The sequence below is a fragment of the Zeus faber genome (assembly GCF_960531495.2).
Source record: "Zeus faber genome assembly, chromosome: 2".
NCBI classification, from domain to species: domain Eukaryota; kingdom Metazoa; phylum Chordata; class Actinopteri; order Zeiformes; family Zeidae; genus Zeus; species Zeus faber.
Window position 1 is genome coordinate 14629398 of NC_137189.1, and position 18148 is coordinate 14647545.

The 18148-nt window shown below is 44.6% G+C and overlaps 1 protein-coding gene across 1 annotated transcript in view; it reads left to right on the top strand.

Annotated features, from left to right (window-relative positions):
- syne1a (spectrin repeat containing, nuclear envelope 1a) overlaps nucleotides 1-18148 on the top strand; it is a gene marked incomplete at its 5' end in the record, with an annotated part of 153831 nt that overhangs the window by 54041 nt on the left and 81642 nt on the right. The window contains 6 exons of the mRNA XM_080023003.1: nucleotides 1869-2228; nucleotides 8340-8476; nucleotides 12589-12766; nucleotides 14526-14708; nucleotides 15184-15327; nucleotides 16735-16890. Of these exons, the coding sequence (XP_079879129.1) occupies nucleotides 1869-2228; nucleotides 8340-8476; nucleotides 12589-12766; nucleotides 14526-14708; nucleotides 15184-15327; nucleotides 16735-16890 (1158 nt within the window). The remainder of the gene's footprint in view (nucleotides 1-1868; nucleotides 2229-8339; nucleotides 8477-12588; nucleotides 12767-14525; nucleotides 14709-15183; nucleotides 15328-16734; nucleotides 16891-18148) is intronic.

Genomic DNA, 18148 nt, shown 5'->3' on the forward strand with positions numbered 1-18148 from the left:
CCTTACACCAACCGCCTGCATGTCCTCCGTCACAACATCCATAAACCTTCTCTTTGGCCTTCCTCTCTCCTCTTGCCTGGCAGCTCCATCCTAGGCATCCTTCTCCCAATGTAACTCATCTCTCCTACATACGTGTCCAAACCATCTCAATCTCGCCTCTCTCACCTTTTCACCAAACTGTCCAACCTGAACTGTCACTCTAATGTACTCATTCTTAATCCTGATCCTGGAATCACTCCCAATGAAAATATCAACCACCTGCCACCTCCAGTTCAGCCACCTGCTTTTTGTCAGTGCCACCGCCTCTAAACCGTACAACATAGCTGGTCTCACTACCGTCCTGTAGACCTTCCCTTTCACCCTTACTCCAACCTTTCTGTTACAGATCACTCCGGACACTCTTCTCCATCTGTTCCATCTGGTTGACCCCATATATACACTATATACACTATATATTCTATATATACTATATACATTATATACACTATATACTGTATACTATATATACTTGACATTTCACTGCATATATGTATGAAAGTATGTATATGTATGTGACAAAAAAACCTCTTGAATATACTATATACACTATATACACAATATATACTATATACACTATATATTCTATATACACTACATATACTATATACACTATATATACTGTGTACATCTCATCTCATCACTGTTCTCAGTCTCAGTGTGGTTCCCGCAGTCTGTCAGTATTCACTACGCTCGCGTTCGCAATGGCCACGCCCCCTTACCGTGGAATAACACGGGTCCTCGCTTATCGACCAATTTGCTTAACGACCTGGTCGCAGGAACAGAACTCAGTCGTTAAGTGAGGAGTACCTTGATTATAAACTGTATATTCCTTCTGTAAATATATACAAAATCTCTTGAGGTGGTTTCGCATTTCTGCAGCGAATAAAAAAAATTATGTGGTTTCTTCCCGTATCAAAAGATAATTCCTCGATATCCCACCCCCCCGACACAATTTCTGAGCTCACTGTCTGTGTTTGTCTAATACCGTGTGAACCAGTGGAAGGAATTTAATTAGAATCCAAGCCTTCCACCTGTTAGATAATTTCCACCATTACAGAGCTGTGGAGTATGTGAGAAAATATTGATTTGCATTTAATTTCCATGCGCGAGTCCTTATTATCACATTAGGTGTGTGTGTGTGTTTGTGTGTGTGTGTGTGTGTGTGTGTGTGTGTGTGTGTGTGTGTGTGTGTGTGTGTGTGTGTGTGTGTGTGTGTGTGTGTGTGTGTGTGTGTGTGTGTGTGTGTGTGTGTGTGTGTGTGTGAGCGAGATAACGGGATGCACTGCTTTACAGTGTATCAGTCATAGATGCAGAAATTAACAGAAAACGGGCAAACACGCAAGGTAATTGTAACAATTTTTCCGCTACAATGTTAGATCTCAGAGTTATTGTGTTTTTTATCTCTTTCCACTAACACTTTTACCGTTATCGCATCACACTCAAGTGTTTGCTTTTCACACTCTTCAGAAGTGCTACCTTCCCACTTAGAGCCAGACATAGACGGAGGGTGTGAGGGAAGGACGGAAGAAGAGAAAATGAAAACGGGGAAGAAAAAAGGCAAAATAAGTAGAGAAAGAAGATTAGGGATGAGATAAGTGGATCGCAATGCTGTGCACAGATGTGTGGAAGATTGAGGGAGAGAGAGATGTAGCGGCACTATAAGAAATATCTTAAAAAAACATTTTGTGTCAGCTGCTTTAAATAGAAACAGCAGTACAAAAGAGGGCTGCAGTTTCCGTAGCCACAGTTTCCGTAGCAACTTTCTCTCTCTCTTTCTTCCACTTCCCTTCTTCCTTCCCTCCCTCCCTCCCTTCCTCACTTTGCGTCAGGAGCGCATCGAGTGCCGGCTGCTGGAGGGTCGCGAGCGTCTGAGCCGGGTACGGCGCTGCGCGGCGTCCACGGCAGAGCACACAGCGGCGGGTGGCTGCGAGGCAGTGGACCGCCAGCTAGGGGCGCTGGCCCAGGCACTGGAGCAGTGGGAGGGGTCAGCTCTACGTGCCCGCGACGGCCTGGAGGGGGCGCTGGCCACCGCCGCCGCCTCGGAGGAGGAGTATGACCGCCTGACTGCCCAGCTGGAGGCGGAGCTTAGGGAGCTCGACGGGCGGCTGAGGGGATGGAGCCAGGAGCTGATGAGGGCCGAGGGGAGGAGCAACGGGGAGGAGGCAGTGGAGGGGTGGAGTATGGCCAAGGTAGGATGTGATTCTAATCATTCACTTCTTAAAACCAGGATTCGTACCAGCTCCTTGAGGTGCTTGAACTGCTTGAATTTCCTCCACAGATTTGTAAGTACTGGAATACCTTGAAAATAGCCCCTTTTTGCCCTTGAAATGTTCTTGAAAAAAAAAATCATCTTGGTGGTCATGGTTCCAGTGTGATTGGGGAAAAAAACAGTAGAACCAGTACGAAGCATGAGGGTTCCCAGCTGTGGTCCTCACAGAGCGGTCCCCACACTCAAAACATGTCAATGGAGCGGTAGGGGGACACACAATGAAGAGCAGATCATAGGCGCCCTGATGCACACCATCACAGGCGTCCTGATCACAGAAATCCGCTACCTCAATGCCCATTCACGCTTTAAAAAAAATAAACGTGGCACATGAACATTAAGGAGCAGGTGCTTGGGCATTGACCCCCTCCCGTACGTGTCTGTATGCCTGTGTGTCCCCACTGTCCCATGGCAGGTCACAGTCTCCCCGTTGCTTACCATTGCTATGGCACTTGATTTAGTAAAAACTGGATGTTTTTGTGTAAATACTTTACTTGTAAATAATAAACCCTATACAACTGTAACAGGGAGACTCGTTCCCGACCAGACTTAAATATGATGTTGTCTACCCGGGTGTCATGTTTCTGTCACTGCCAATCGCAGCTGGAGCTGATAAAAACCTGTGACTATTACAGGATCATTTGTCCCGGGACTGGTGTAACCTTTCCCACTAAAGAGAAAAGCCGGATGTAAGCGGGTTTTTTGAGTGTGTGCAGGAGTGTTGAGACAGCCTCGGGTTCGGCTGAGCCCCATCAACCTCATCAAAGGTATTTGGCTGGGACCGGTGACACTACAAGTCGTGGGGGGGTCACGAGACCCATCACATCAATGTATTGGAGTTGGTGGCAGTCCAGTTTGCTAGGTTGCGTCTGGCACCACCAGTGAGGAGATACCACGTTTTGATACGTTCAGACATTGCGATGATCACTTATATCAATCATCAGGGTGGCTCTACTCCTTAGCCACGCATCAGGTGGCTTCCCAGATTTTGCTGTGGGCTCACACTCACAAATGTTCTCTGTCAGCATCACACATTCAAGGCAAGCTAAACCGAGGAGACGGCCGCAAGCATTCATCCTCTGGTCATGAGATGATCTAGTTTCGGCCAAGCAGAGGTAGATCTGTTCGCTTCACGAGACACAGCTCATTGTCCTCTATGGTACTCCATTCGAAACGACAACCCTCCCATTAGACCATGGGTGAGGGTATGAGGCAGACCAAGGGGTGTTAAGCTGAGCTTGCAGACAGCAGCATGGTTTCCTTCCCACCGCCACCCAGCTGCCCCGGATCAGCGCCATCGCGGCTCTGATTGGTCGGATCCGGGGGCAGGGTGTTTTCTCAATCTTTGTCTGTCTTGCGGAGAGGGATCGGCGCACAGGTTTGTCAGCCGTCCAGAGTGGGACTGGGTGGAATGCCCGAACTGATCTTTATTGTTTCGTCTCACTCCCTAAACCCATACCTGTGGGCAGAGACTCCCACAGGCACCTATTATGCTCCTTTTTACACAATTTAATATGGGTCTCTGAGGTTCCCAAAACATGTTTTTGATGGTTTTTACTGAAAATACCACTCAGATTATGCATTCTAGCCATTTTAACATACCTTTATACAATCCTGTTAGAAAACAGGCTGTTTTCTTACACACACACACACACACACACACAAACACATACAGCCGGTCCCCATCACACACGCACACCACCACACCTGCTTCGAGTGCACCCCAGCACCCTCCTGGTTGCATTCCTCTCAATTCCTCCCTCATTTACTGCCATAATTATGACAGGAAGAGGCCACGTGACCAGTTGTAGTTCCAGTTTTCCTGGACCTAATTCACTGTTTTTTTTCAATACATGTTGTCATCCAATGTTTATTACATTTACATTTACATTTAGTCATTTAGCAAACGCTTTTATCCAAAGCGACTTACAAGGGAGAATAACATTCAAGCTACATTGCGACAGAGACATTAGTGTAACAATAAATACTGCTAGGTAGTGCTAAGTAATTGTAGGTTAGGAGAGGAGGTACTCACTGAAGAGCTGGGTCTTCAAGTGCTTCTTAAAGACAGAGAGGGAGGTCCCTGCTCTGGTCATTTTTGGCAGCTCGTTCCACCAACATGGAACTACAAATGAGAATAGCCTGGATTGCCGTGGCTGTATGGCCGGCAGAGCCAGGCGACGCTCATTTGACGAGCGCAGCACCCGGGGGGCAACATGTGCTCTTACAAGAGCATTTAAGTAGGTGGGAGCATTCCCAGCAATCACTCTGTAGGCCAGCATAAGAGACTTGAACTTGATGCGAGCGGCTACAGGTAACCAGTGGAACTCGATGAGCAGCAGAGTGACATGTGCCCTCTTTGGCTGGTTGAACACCAGTCGCGCCGCCGCATTCTGTATCATCTGTAGTGGCTTCACCGCACAGGCCGGCAAGCCTGTTAAGAGGGCGTTGCAGTAGTCGAGACGGGACATCACCAAGGTTTGTACCAGCAGTTGAGTGGCATATTGGGACAGGTACGGCCTGGCTTTTCGGATGTTGAATAGTGTGAAGCGGCAGGACCGGGAGACGGCAGCAACATGGTCCGAGAATGTCATTTTATGTTTTTATGTAAATGTTGTTTGTTTCTGTGTTTATTTGTCTCGCCGTGGTGATTCTCCCCCTCTTGTAGTAGTGATCAGTTGTTTATAGAGCCAAACATGATAAATAGTTCTCCAAAGAGTGGGGTTGGTGGTGGTTCTCCATAACCAAAAACTGTGCTCTTGTCATTCTTACAGGTCATCCACAGGACAGAGTTATTGCAGCAGTTCTTGATGATTTATGAATTAATAAAGAGTTGCATTGCAGGTTGAGAACTTGAACTCCACTGGCAGACTAACTCTGTCCTGGATACAATGGCATACATGTACTCTGTGTTGTATGCCCAGCATGCTGACAGCACAGGTTAGAAAAAAACAAAAAAAAAAAAAAAACAGGCTGTTTTTTGTGGGTAGAGCCACCCTACCGTGTTTTCAAGTTCTGTGAGCCAATAGGGTTTGAGCACAAGTTTCTGGTTCTGTTAGCCAATTGGGTTTGAGCATGGCTTCCATGTTTCCTCATATTTACTCCCTAGATCTAAAATAAAAACACAATAAGACACACGCACGGCGCAGCGCTGTCTGGAGGAGAAAATAAATTTTAAATTTTAAATTTTTTTTTAAATGTTCTCCAATTTTCTGAGTTAGGTTTATGTTTTTTCTGAAATGCGAAGTTTTTCCAAACAGCACTCCTGCTGTTTTCTTTTAAAATCAGTCGCAGAGGCTCTGCACTTGCCATCTTTAATGAGCAGACACCATAACAAATAAATGAGACAGTGAAGACAGCGTGTGAGTGAGAGGAGGCGGGGCTATGTGGCCGCTGCAGCGGTGTGTGTGACTCGCTGTGGGAGAGAAGAGAGAGTGAGGAAGCAGCTGCTACCGGTATATCCGTAGTGCGGAAAATTGGAACCGTTTAAAATATTCAGAATTTATATGTATACAAAAACAGATATTATTTTTTATAGTCTGCAGAAATTGTTGTGTTTTTCGGCCTCGTGAGTGCAGGCATCAGCTGATGCTGATTATCTCAAAATGCACAAATTCTGACCCAATTAATCGACCACTAGTAGGAAGTCAAGTTCGAAATGAAGGAAAACGTTTGAGTTGTGCTACAACCTTGGTTTTACGAATGAAGAACGAGAGTTCTTACCGGTGCTCTCACTGACCATCTCCCTCAAGAGCTGAATAATATGTCAGAGGAAGAATGACAGGCTGTGACCCATCCCAGTATATATACGGGGAGCGGGCTTTATGATGGATGTCCTAGTGGCCCAATCACAGCGTATCAAGGCCAAGTTGAGACTTTTTCAGTGGAGCTGTCTGGAGACAGCTCATGGCATAGTAAGAACTCTCATTCGTCATTCATAAAACCAGGGTTGCAGCACAACCCAAACATTTTTTTAATTAAAATCATAATGTAATAAAAATGTTCCAGAGTCGCTATTATGACAGATTATGCCAGGGAAATATAAATTTAATCCAGCATGGTTGGATGGACACTTATCATAGTAGATGACAATGGGATTAATAATAGATATATAGATATACTAATACAAACAATAGACGATGAGACTAAGATGATATTGTATTTTAATTAGTAAACGTCAAGTTGAAAAATGTATTCCATTTGTCTTGTGTGAAATAAATAGTACTTGAAATAGCGCTTGAGTTGTATTTTGTTATACCAGAATGAACCCTGAAAAAAACAATAGGCAGTAATAGTAACAGAAACAAATATATCAATATAAAAATGAAAAGTGTCTTGGGAAAAAGTGAAATGTACAATAAACCTCACAGTTAACTGTTACAAGATAAAATATGGCAGGATAATGGAAAATAAAGCAGACATTTTTGCAGAACAAAATTAAAAAAAAAGCTTAATTTTCCAGCGTTCCTCTGTGGATCTTCTCTCAGAAAGTTGATATTTTCCAAAACCAGCTGATTACTGTTGATGAGAATTCTGCGGAATAGTGATTAGTTGAGAAGACCCCCCACACACACACATAGAAGGGCACACATACACACACACACACACACACACTCTCTCTCGGCATACAGTGACGCTTTTCTCCATCCGTAATTATCTATTCTATTTGTAAATCCAGACTAAAAACAGATTAAGTTTGTAAATCAGCTTTGCCGTTGCTGAAGAGTGACAGCTTCAATCCCCTTCACTTTTTCCCGCTCTTCTCTCTGTCCTTCCCTTTTTTTCATTTTGGCCCGATTCCTCCACTATCTGTCCCTCCCCAGCTCTCCCTCCTCTGCTCCCTTCTTTTCTTCCCTCATGCCAGCCACTTTCTCCTCATTCACACAGTCTGCTGAAATGTAGCGTGCAGGCATCTTCTTTTTCTCTTTTCTTTTTTTTTTTTACACACCTTGTATTATATACACTGACACACACACACACACACACACACACACACACACACACACACACACACCTTGTACTCTTCCTTGGGTTTCTTTAAACAGTGGGGGTGTCTGATGCTGTCAAGGCACAAGAAGAGCGCTCCTCCCTCTGCTGTTTCGCCTCCTTCTTCTCTTCCTCCTCCTCCTCCTCCTCCGCCGAGAGCCCTTTGCTTCCTGTGTCCGGCCTTGTTTGTGTTATGCGCTCGTTTGTGTGCGTGAGCGTGCGCTTCCAACCTTCCTGCGTCTGCGAAGGGGCTGACAGCTGAATTCCACTGGGGGGAAAGAGAGAGAGAGAGAGAGAGAGAGAGAGAGAGAGAGGGGTGGGGGGTGAAAAGGATTCAAGCAGAGATAGAGATAGGAAAGGGAGAAGGGGACAAGAATGTGTTTCAAAAACTAGAGAGAGAGAGGGTTTAGGAAGAGAGAAGGATATACTGTAGGCAGAGGTTGGGCGAGGGAGAGCGAGGGTTGAGAAGAGAGAGACAGGGGGAAAACTAATGTAAAAGCTTTGGATAGGGAAAGAGGGAGGGAGGGATAGGGGGAGGAGAGAGAGTGCAGCGAGAACAGGGAGAGAGAGTGTTCCAGAGAGGGAGGGACGCAGAAAAGCGGGAGAGGGGAGAGGAGGAAGGGATGGGAGTGTAAGTAGACGGCGGACGACTGCAAAGACCGAGCGTGTGCGTTAGAGAGCGAGCCCAGACTTAAGGAGAGAGGGGGGTTGTTTATCTAAGGTACGTCAGAGAGAGGGAGAGCGAGGGAAGGAAGGAGAGAGAGAGGCTGTAGATGTTTTATGGCAGCGAATGTCGCCGTGTGAGAGCAGTATGTGAGGCTCGCTGAGTGGAGCGGGAGAGCGTTGTCCGCGGCTTCTTCCTGCCACACTCCGTGCAGAACAGAAATGCTATTGTGTGAGAGAGGGAGAGAGGGAGAGAGAGAGAGAGCAGTTACCCACTGAAGGGGTGTCATGCAGATCCACCGGGTGGCTGTCACGCACACGTGCACACACACGCACGCGCCTGCTGAGACTGTTGGTTCTGTGTGTTTTTTCCGCGTCTCGCCAGGAGATACTGGAGGGCTTGCAGAGCGCCGAGCCCATGGCAGAGAAGTTGAAGCTTCAGCTGAACGACCTGGTGCGCTACTCCAGAGACCTGGACGCTCAGTCCGACCGGGTCACCACGCTCATCAAGCACCACAACAGGTGAGTGTGTGTGTGTGTGTGTGTGTGTGTGTGTGTGTGTGTGTGTGTGTGTGTGTGTGTGTGTGTGTGTGTGTGTGTGTGTGTGTGTGTGTGTGTGTGTGTGTTGCTATCGCGGTGCAAACAAATTGAAGTGGAAGATGGGAGTGTGTCAGACGATGCTGCCTCAGATTAACCAGTGAAGCACAGCAACACTGGAAAACACGCATTGCGTGTGTGTGTGTGTACGCGGCTTTTTACCAGGTCATCGAAGTGCTTGAATTTCACTCTCAGCAATGTCAGGACTGGAATACCTTGAAAATAGCCCCTTTTGGGCTGAAGTGCTTGAAAAGTTCTTGAAAGAAATGCGTTAATTGAAAACCTGGGATTTTCCCCCTGGTTTTGTTATTCAAATTGTGAGTAATTACATATAATTCCAGTATAATATACTAATAATACTAATATAAATAATGGACAATGACACTACTGTAAGATTATATTATACTTGAATTAATAAAGATCACATTAAAAATGGATTATATTTGTTTTGCGTCATTGAAAGAAAGGTAAATGAAATTAAATGAAAAAATTGTGCTTAAAAGTACTTATAAGTCTTTGACTTTCATTTTGTAATTCTAGAATGAAACCTGGTGTGTGTGTTGGCGCCTGCATTTTCGAAGAATTTGCGAAGTGTGTGTGTGTGTGTGTGTGTGTGTGTGTGTGTGTGTGTGTGTGTGTGTGTGTGTGTGTGTGTGTGTGTGTGTGTGTGTGTGTGTGTGTGTGTGTGTGTGTGTGTGTGTCATCCAGACAAGGGTGAAAGGTGACGGAGTGCAGAGCCGTTGTGCCACCGGTTGCTAAGCGACGTTTATTCGCTGCCTCTTCTCTGCTTGTTTGCTGTTTATTTCTTTCTTTCTTTTTTTTTTTGGCGGGTCTCCTTCTTCCATTTTCGTTTGATGCCAGACCGAGTGTGTTCCCCAAGGAAATAACAGCCAATGCTAGAGACTAGATATGTTTTAGGTTTAATTTTTTAATGGACTCATGGACTGCTTCGTTGTGTTGTTTACTGGTGGCTGCTATCGAGCCCACATGTTCGCCGTGTTCATTAAGTGCATGCTTAAGTTGTTGTTTTATTTTTTTGTGTGACTTGGTGTGTTTACACTTTAATAGTACTTTAATTTGAATAATGGAGTATTGCAGATTTGAATGCACGGCCAGGGGGACTGTGACTAAGCCCCCTTGACTAGTCTTTATTGGCATATCACACGGGTGAGCTCAACCTGTTGATGGTCCTCTGATGGGTAGTAGAAAAACCCGTCGCCCCTTCTCCCTCAGCTGGGTTTTTACAGTATTTTGGTGGTTTTTTTTTAACTGGCATCCTCAATTCTCTTACAACCTGTCCTGTATGAAGTTACCTTGCAGCAGTGGAGTTACTGAATATAGAGATGAAAACGAAAAGGAGAGGAGAGACATAGAAAGGACATTACACACACACACACACACACACACATCACGCTCTTTATCCCGGTTGCCAGATTTTGTCTGTCACAGCATAAAAACGGCCCCCCTTCACACCCCTGCGCTCCCCACAGTGTTCCCCTTTCATTCCCTGCATTGCATCATTAAAACTCAGGGTTGTTTGTGTGCATATGTGATGCTCTGTGTGTATGTCCATAGGCTTTGCCCCCTCAGTTGTATTTTCTGCCCCTCCAGTTTAAGTTTTATAGTATGTATCCTATATAAAAATATCAAAAACAACTAAAAATACTGGCTGAGATACAAGTATCATAGAGGCGACGTAATGAAACCCCTTATTTGAAGCCTGTTATCTGATCCTGTCTCTTTTTCCACTGCACAAACAGCATTCAGCGCTGAATGCTGACATCACTTCCTTCAATAAAGACTCGTTTGGACTCGACCAATGAGGATGCGTTGAAAAACGCGTACATCATGTGTATTCATATCTTGCCAAGAAAATAAATCCTCTAGTCATCTGGACTTCTTCTTCTCCTTTTTCCTACAGGCTAAATAAAGTAATTTATTCTGGAATATGAGACTTATTAAAACACTATAGTTGCTCTGTTATTCTCCTGCCGTGATTGTACAAAATAATGTCGGGAAAGGAGTTATTGACTTCTTTTCCCCACTAAAACCACATAGTGGCGCCCACTTAAATATGGTTATTATTTGGGCTTATATTATTATATCCAAACTTGACAATTGATATTCAGATTTATAAACAATTAACCCCAACCGTCTGACTAAAACAGGGGTCTGCCGTGTTGGGGACCCCTCTTTTAGTCAATATATAATATACTGTAGCTGTTACCAACGAAATCTCGTTGCCCATTCATGCTTAAAAAAAAATAAAAAATAAAAAATGATACCTGCACGTGCCTGCAACACTATCGTCTTCTTCTTTCGGCTGCTCCCGTTAGGGGTCGCCACAGCGGATCATCTGCCTCCAATTCCTTCTGTTCTGAGCATCTTCCTCCCTTACACCAACCGTCTGCATGTCCTCCCTCACCACATCCATAAACCGATGGTGCCTGCAACACTATATTGCTATCCAAAGGATGAAAAATATGCAGAAATAGGCATAGCGGGATGATAATCCTCTGTTTTACTACATAAAAAGATTTGCCCCCTCACCATTTTTAACTGCCTCTCACTGTCACTTCATCCTAGTGCCGGGCCTGATCCATTATTGCCCGTCAAGGCTTCCTTAGGAGGTGTGTGTGTGTCAAAGGAAAGGTTGTGTGTTTGTGTTTTATTTATTTTCCTTTTGGACGGAACATCTTGCCCAAACAGCCGCTCATCTGGTTTACATGCCCGTCGACCTTTCCGTCACAACTTATCTTTCAACTATAACCACTGATTGTAAAACTCTTTCTTTTTCCACTTTGGGCTAATACATGAATGTCTCGTTCTGACTTGAAGGTGGATTTGAGGCTTTGAGAATATGTTTATTTTGTTCACCTAGTGCTACCTTGAACTCAAGTTAACAAACCATATTGTAACCGTGACTTTTCACCCTTAACACATGGGCTTTTTTATTTCTCTCTTTATCTCTTGGACTACTTCATTCTGTTATTCATTACTTATTTTCCCCCATAAAACCTTCTGTGGCTTTAGTATGCACATATTCCTTACTAAAACTTAGACTTTGCAAATACTGAGAGACACTGGGAAGCTGCTGCTTCTTTGTTGGTTGGTTTATTCTATAGAAAATTGAACACCGCGACCGTTATCAGTTATATTTTTGCGGTATCCATGTTTCTTTGTCTTCGGCAATTAACACTGAAGAACTGTCAAAATTAAAAGCGTTCCACAATGCATTCCTCAACGGCTCTTCCTCTACTGTACTCTTCCCAGCTCTCTCTCTATCTTAGCTTCCCTTTCCCAGTATCACCCAACCCATCCCTCATTCTCTCCATCCTGCCCCTCCCCCCTACCGTTAACTCTCACCCCTCCGATCCCTCGTGAACCCCCCTTCAACTCCCTACCCATCACCCCCATCACCCCACGCTCTGCCCCCCAGCTCTCATTCCTTTCACTTCACCCACTTCTCCATTTATCCAGCTGGCCATCTCTCTCTCTCACCCCCCCATACTGTCCCATATTGTGTTCACCCCATCTATATATATTACATTGTTATAACCATTTTGTTTTTACACCTTGGTATACACAGTATGTGTATTTTTTACGTATAACTGTAAGTGTAAGTGTAAGTGTGTTTGTGTTTATGTATGCAAATTTGTACAATGTCAGAATGGGAATTATTAATTCAGAGGTTTATTGTTTATTCTATTATTTATTGTACATTTTTTGGTTTATTGTATATTGACAATTATTCCATGTTATAATTGTATTATCTATCTGGTCTTTATCTATCTATCTGTCTATAAATAGATAGGTAGATAGATATCTATGTACCTCTATTTGTACTTGATCACACAGCAGACAGACGGAAGTAAAAGAGAGATTTGAGAGGGGGACAAGGGGGTTGCATATGATGTCATTTATGGATATTATATGATTTGTTCTCAGGGCATTAAGGGGCTACACATCTCATTGATTCACCAACCGTCTCCCTTCCTCCTTCCCCGCCTCCCTCCCTCCCTCCTCCCGCCGTCCAGCCTCAGCCTGCGAGCCTCCAGGGAGTGCCAGAATAAGGAGCGCCTGTTGGAGCAGAGGTTCCGGGCGGCGCTCCGGGACTTCCAGCAGTGGCTGGTCAATGCCAAGATTAGCACTGCCAAGTGCTTCGATGTGCCGCAGAGCGTGGCCGAGGCCTCGGCCGCCCTGCAGAGGATCCAGGTAGGGGGTGTTGCCTTCTTAAACCTTACTGAAGTGGTAACATTTGAGAAACATATGTACATATTTATTACACATATTTATTTAACAGCAGTTGCCGATATTGAGGACATTTTTTTTCAAGTTATTTCTTTCTTTGTATTATACTTCCTGTTTTATTCCTTGGGAGAGGGGAGGGTATTCAATAATAGATCTATTGGCGTATCAGTAATATGCTCAATGCATATAATGTAAAACAATACATATAAAATACCTTAAAACGCCCTTCTTACCAAGAGGAAGCCATTGTCTCAGGTCATCTCCGAATCAGTTATTTGATCATCTACGATAGGAAAATGGGAGAGAAATGATCAAAAGAAAATCAAGAAGAGTCAGTCCATTTGAGATCGGGAATCTCTGTTTTGTGTCCTCTGCTGGGCTTGATGGAATGCCTGGATCTGATGCAAACTGGATAAGCTGGATGCAGGCTCAGACCCAAGAGGGGGATGAGGGCGAGCACCACAGCAGGGTCTCCCTCCAATTCTCCCCTGACTATCTCTCTCTCTCTCTTTCTCTCTCTCTCACGTTCTCTCTCTGTCCCCTTGCTCTCTCTCTCTCTCTCTCTCTCTCTCTCTCTCTCTCTCTCTCGCTCTCCTTCTCCCATTCTCCTTTCTATCTTCTTTCCAATCCCCCGCCATATTAAGCTCCTCTACCCCTGTCTTTATCAATCAGCTCTATTGGTAATAACCAAGTCAACATCAATTATTCTCCTGGATTTAACATTCACAATTCACATCCATATTCATATCATATATTCATGGTTTTTAAAAATAGCCATGCTTCAGGAGGTGAGGTGTTGGATTTTCGGATAATTTTTTTTCACCGTATCATCAACTCTTGGAGGGACACAGAGTAAAAAATAAAGTTCACAGAGCCACTCTGCGGATGAAAAGAGGATGTTGGAGGGGAAGGCGAATATGGAGGCGGTCATGTTTTATTTATTATTGACGTGGTGAGGAATGTGGAACAATGTTTCCACATGGCTGACCTCCAGGAAGGGCCGACTCGGGGAGGGGCAGACATGCTCTGTGTCACGCTTAATTGGTGCTATACCGTTACTTTGCCAGGGGAAAAAGAGGAGCCATTGTGTAAAAAATAAAAAAATGGATGGGCTGAGGAGGAGCAGAAAGAGAGAGAGACAGATAGAGACCAAGGAACAGAGCGAGATAAAAAGTGTGTGTGGGTGTGTGAGTTTAACTGTATGTCGGTGATGTGCTTACTGCACAGATGGTGGAGTCATCCCTGCTGCGCTACTGTCATTGGCTCCGCTCCGAGGGCGGGGTGTATTGGGGTGTATTGGGGTGTGTGTGTGTGTGTGTGTGTGTGTGTGGGGGGGGGGGGGGGGGATGTCAAAGCCACACATTTCAGGCTCACTGACTTAGTTAGTTTGATCGCTTCCCTTCCCTGAGTTAGGCTCCACCCACACCGACGGAATCAGTGATGACAATGACTAATTACATTGTCCGACAACGTAGAGTGTAATTCTGGGAATATGTTATCGAATCAGTTGGCCAATTAGTGTCATTCTGATTGTTTTATCTTCATCTCTCTGTTTTAACTCTTAATTTTCACCCCCCTCCCAGACCTTTGTCTGTGTGTGTGTGTGTGTGTGTGTGTGTGTGTGTGTGTGTGTGTGTGTGTGTACGTGTGTGTGTGTGTGTGTGTACGTGTGTGTGTGTTATCTGGCATAGTTGAAACCCCATTTTGATTCTTGTCCCTCCAGGAGTTCCTGAGCGACAGGGAGCATGGCCAGGCCCGGCTGAGCACGGTGGGGGCGGCAGGAGAGCTGCTCATGGCCGTTGTGGTGGCCGACCGGGTGGAGGGACTCAAGGCCAAGATGGCCAACGCCAGAGAAGACTGGAAGAGTCTGATGAGCAACCTGCATATGAGGGAGGATGCGCTCAAGGTCAGAGCACAGAGTTTCTGTATATGTGTGTGTGTGTTAGCGTGTTTGAGTGACTTAGGGTACACACACAATTACACAGTGTGTTTTCCTTTTGCCTAACAACAGATGTATCACATGAATCATAATTGAACAGCCTTGTCTTGTTTATCTCAACCCTTTTCCCCCTCATATACTGGAGATGTGTGAAGTAGGAAATCATACCTAGATTGTATTTAATATATTGTACATTCTGTATTATTAGTCTGCACAGACCTACTGACCTTTACACTTTACAAATATTCATACACATCTGATTTGTGTCTTTGTTTTTGTTTTTTTATATACACTCTGAAACAAGAGTGTATTACACGGTTCAGAAATATTAAAAACAACCCTTATTTCCCTTGTGGTCCTCGGTAGAATGGAAATTCATTTCCCTCAGTCTGCAAAGATACATGTGAGAGCTTTGAATTGTTTCTGTGCTCCTTTTGGCCAGAACTTGGAGTCGCAGATGAGGGACTTTGAGTCCTGTGCCGAGCCTCTCCAGGACTGGCTGAACGACACAGAGGTCACAGTTCAGGAGAGCAGTGCTCGGCTGCACGACCTCCCAGCCAAGAGGCAGGAGCTGGGCAAGCTGCAGGTACCGTGGAGATGAAATGGAGACCTGCCCAAGGTTCCTTAATGACTAACGTAATACCTGAGAACATCACTTATTATGATCCTCTTATAGCCATCTTCACTTCAACCCAACACACCCGATATTTGTGTGGTCCCACCCGAGACAAATAATTGTGATTGTTAACAAATTTGATATATATAAAATATCATATTTTTAGCCTAATATTTCAAATTCATGTGTTAAATAGATTTTGATAGACTGATTTTCAGCTCCTCCTGTATTCCTTGTCTCAATTGTTATTACTTAACATCTCTTATCCTTCTCCACTTTTCCATAAATTAAAGATCATATGGAGTCATTGAAAGCTAATAAGCTATAGCTCTTCATAAGTCACGCATCCATAAAGCGCGAACTATAATCAGCATAGTGGAGAGGAGAACCTAATTACATTTGTCGAGCACCATTGGATCAAAAAAAAGAGATGCATCTTGACACAATAGTCCAAAAGGAAAAAGTCCAGAAATCTAATTAATTCCCCTTCTGTCAGAGAGTGCCGTGTGGCTAAAAAGCCTATTTTCAAGATGTGATAACGGCCCCCCTCGCAAAAAAAAGAAAAGCAGAAGAGTGGCGTGGAGCGTTAAAAAAGATAAAAACTGACAAAAGAGGTGGAGAAAAAAAAAAATCAAGCCCATCTTAGTGCCCTGCCCTTATCGCTGTTGCTATTTTTGTATGAGTTTGTCGTCTGCCGTAGCGCTTCTTGTTGCAGCCCTTTTGTCTGGCCCCCGCAAGAAATTACCTAAATTTCCTCCCCCAGCTGACTGTACAACACCAAATAACACAGGGTGGGAAAACCCTTGGGTGGGAAACCCCTCCCTATGTCTTTATATGTCGTCTACCTCTGAAGCTCCTTATCAGGCTCGTCTTTTCCTCCGTTTGATTCCGTGCGATCTACCCGACTAACCACATAAAAAAAAAAAAGAAGGAACATCCAGAAGAGAAATTCTGCTGATGCTGTTCTTTAAGATGTCCTCGTCCCTCGTACATTGTTTTAAATGTGCTCTCTGTTGTTGTCCTTCTCCTTGTGCCGTGTTTCCTTGTTTCCCCAAACCCTGTATCCCTCGTCCCTGCCACGCCTTCCTTCCTAAATACCTCTCATCCTCTCTGCCCTTTCCTTCTTCCCATGATGGTGAAATCCTATGCCCTCAAATCCTCCCACCTTTAATCTCCTCAACCTCCTTGTTGCCTCGTTCCTCTCCTGGGGCTCCTCTCTCCATGTCCTCCATCTCCTCCATTCATCTCCATCCCCGCCAATCTTCTCCCTGCACTCTATTTCCTCCATCTTCTCCGTCTCCTCAACCTCCTTTTGACTCATTGATCTCCTGGTGCTACTCCTCCATCCCCTCCATCTCCTCCTTGCCACTAACCCAGTGTGTGCTGGAGGAGATGTCCGGCAGGGAGGAGGAGCTGTGCCGGCTGAGGGAGCGGGCCCACCGGCTGTGGGAGGGCCAGGCGGCCGGCAAGGGCTTCGTGCACCGCGTGTCCCAGCTGTCGGCGCAGTACCTCGCCCTCAGCAACCTGACCAAGGTAATACTCTATCCCCTCCTCCCTCCCTCCCTCCCTTCCTCCCCACTCCTCCCTCTCCACACCTTCTTGTGGCACGTCTTCTGTTTCCCCTCCCCGCCTTTTATTAACCGCTGGAAGTGGAAGCTCCTAAAAAGGAGGCTTTCTCTGTCCAGCAGTGCTGCTTTCTGTGGCTTTACTGTGTTTTGCTGTGTCATGGCAACCCCCCCCTCAACATGACTCTGGGCAACAACACATAAATCACAATCTCACAGCCTATTGCCCCAGGTAAAAAACATTAGCTTACAAAGGACTCTTAGTATGTAAAACCTGGATGTCTCAATGTGACTGTTCCTTGTGCATTTCAAATGACCCATAGGATTTCTGTTTCATCAGCATGAGTGAAGCCCAGGGCTGTGGCACTTTTGAAATGCCAGAGTTTAAATGTGTGGTAAATTGACCTTTTTTTTTTTTTTTGCACAGACTCTTGATATTGATGACATCTTCATGATTTATTTGATATTGCATTGGGCAAAAAAAACTCAAACTGGCAGCACTAGCAGTGTCCTCTCTTCAGAGGACAATGATGATGTTGAATGGGACTTATTTACTTTGTCGGCCTGCGAACGGAGCGCTATTTTTAGGTCTTCTTCCCTGTCAGACCTGGAAACAGGAATGGAGTTGTTTGAAAAGATGACGCAGTCATTTGAGTGCCACATTTACATTTCTCCACTGTACCTCCAACTCCCCACACCTGTCAGTCAATCTGAAGTGTATACTGTACATGTCTAGGAGGCTTGTTAGTCCCTTTGGGATTTCACAGTTTTTTCAGACCAAAATGACTTCATGTGGCAGATTCTCTCAAGACAAATTGCAAATCAAAGGAAATTGTTTTTGTTTTTTTACTACTACCGATGAAGAAAGAGCCATGTAATCGCCACTTATGATAATACTTATTCCACCTAGCACAGAAAGGAAAGGAAATATATTTTTATTTTCTAAACATAAGGATCCATGGGTCAAAGTTATAAAAAAAGAAGATACTGTGCTTTTGCATGGGTTTTAAGTCTATAAAATAAACATTAAACCAAATAATCATTAAATTCAAAATAAACTTCTCAAGGAAGGGACGACAAGTTTAACTGTTCTGACGATTTGGACCTTTTACAAGGAAAAGTCGCGGCAATATACTGTAGAAAAATTGCAAACCCTCGCAAATATTGCAGAGATTGGTTTGAATTTGCATTAATTATTCATCGAGGTACTGATTAATCTACGTTTT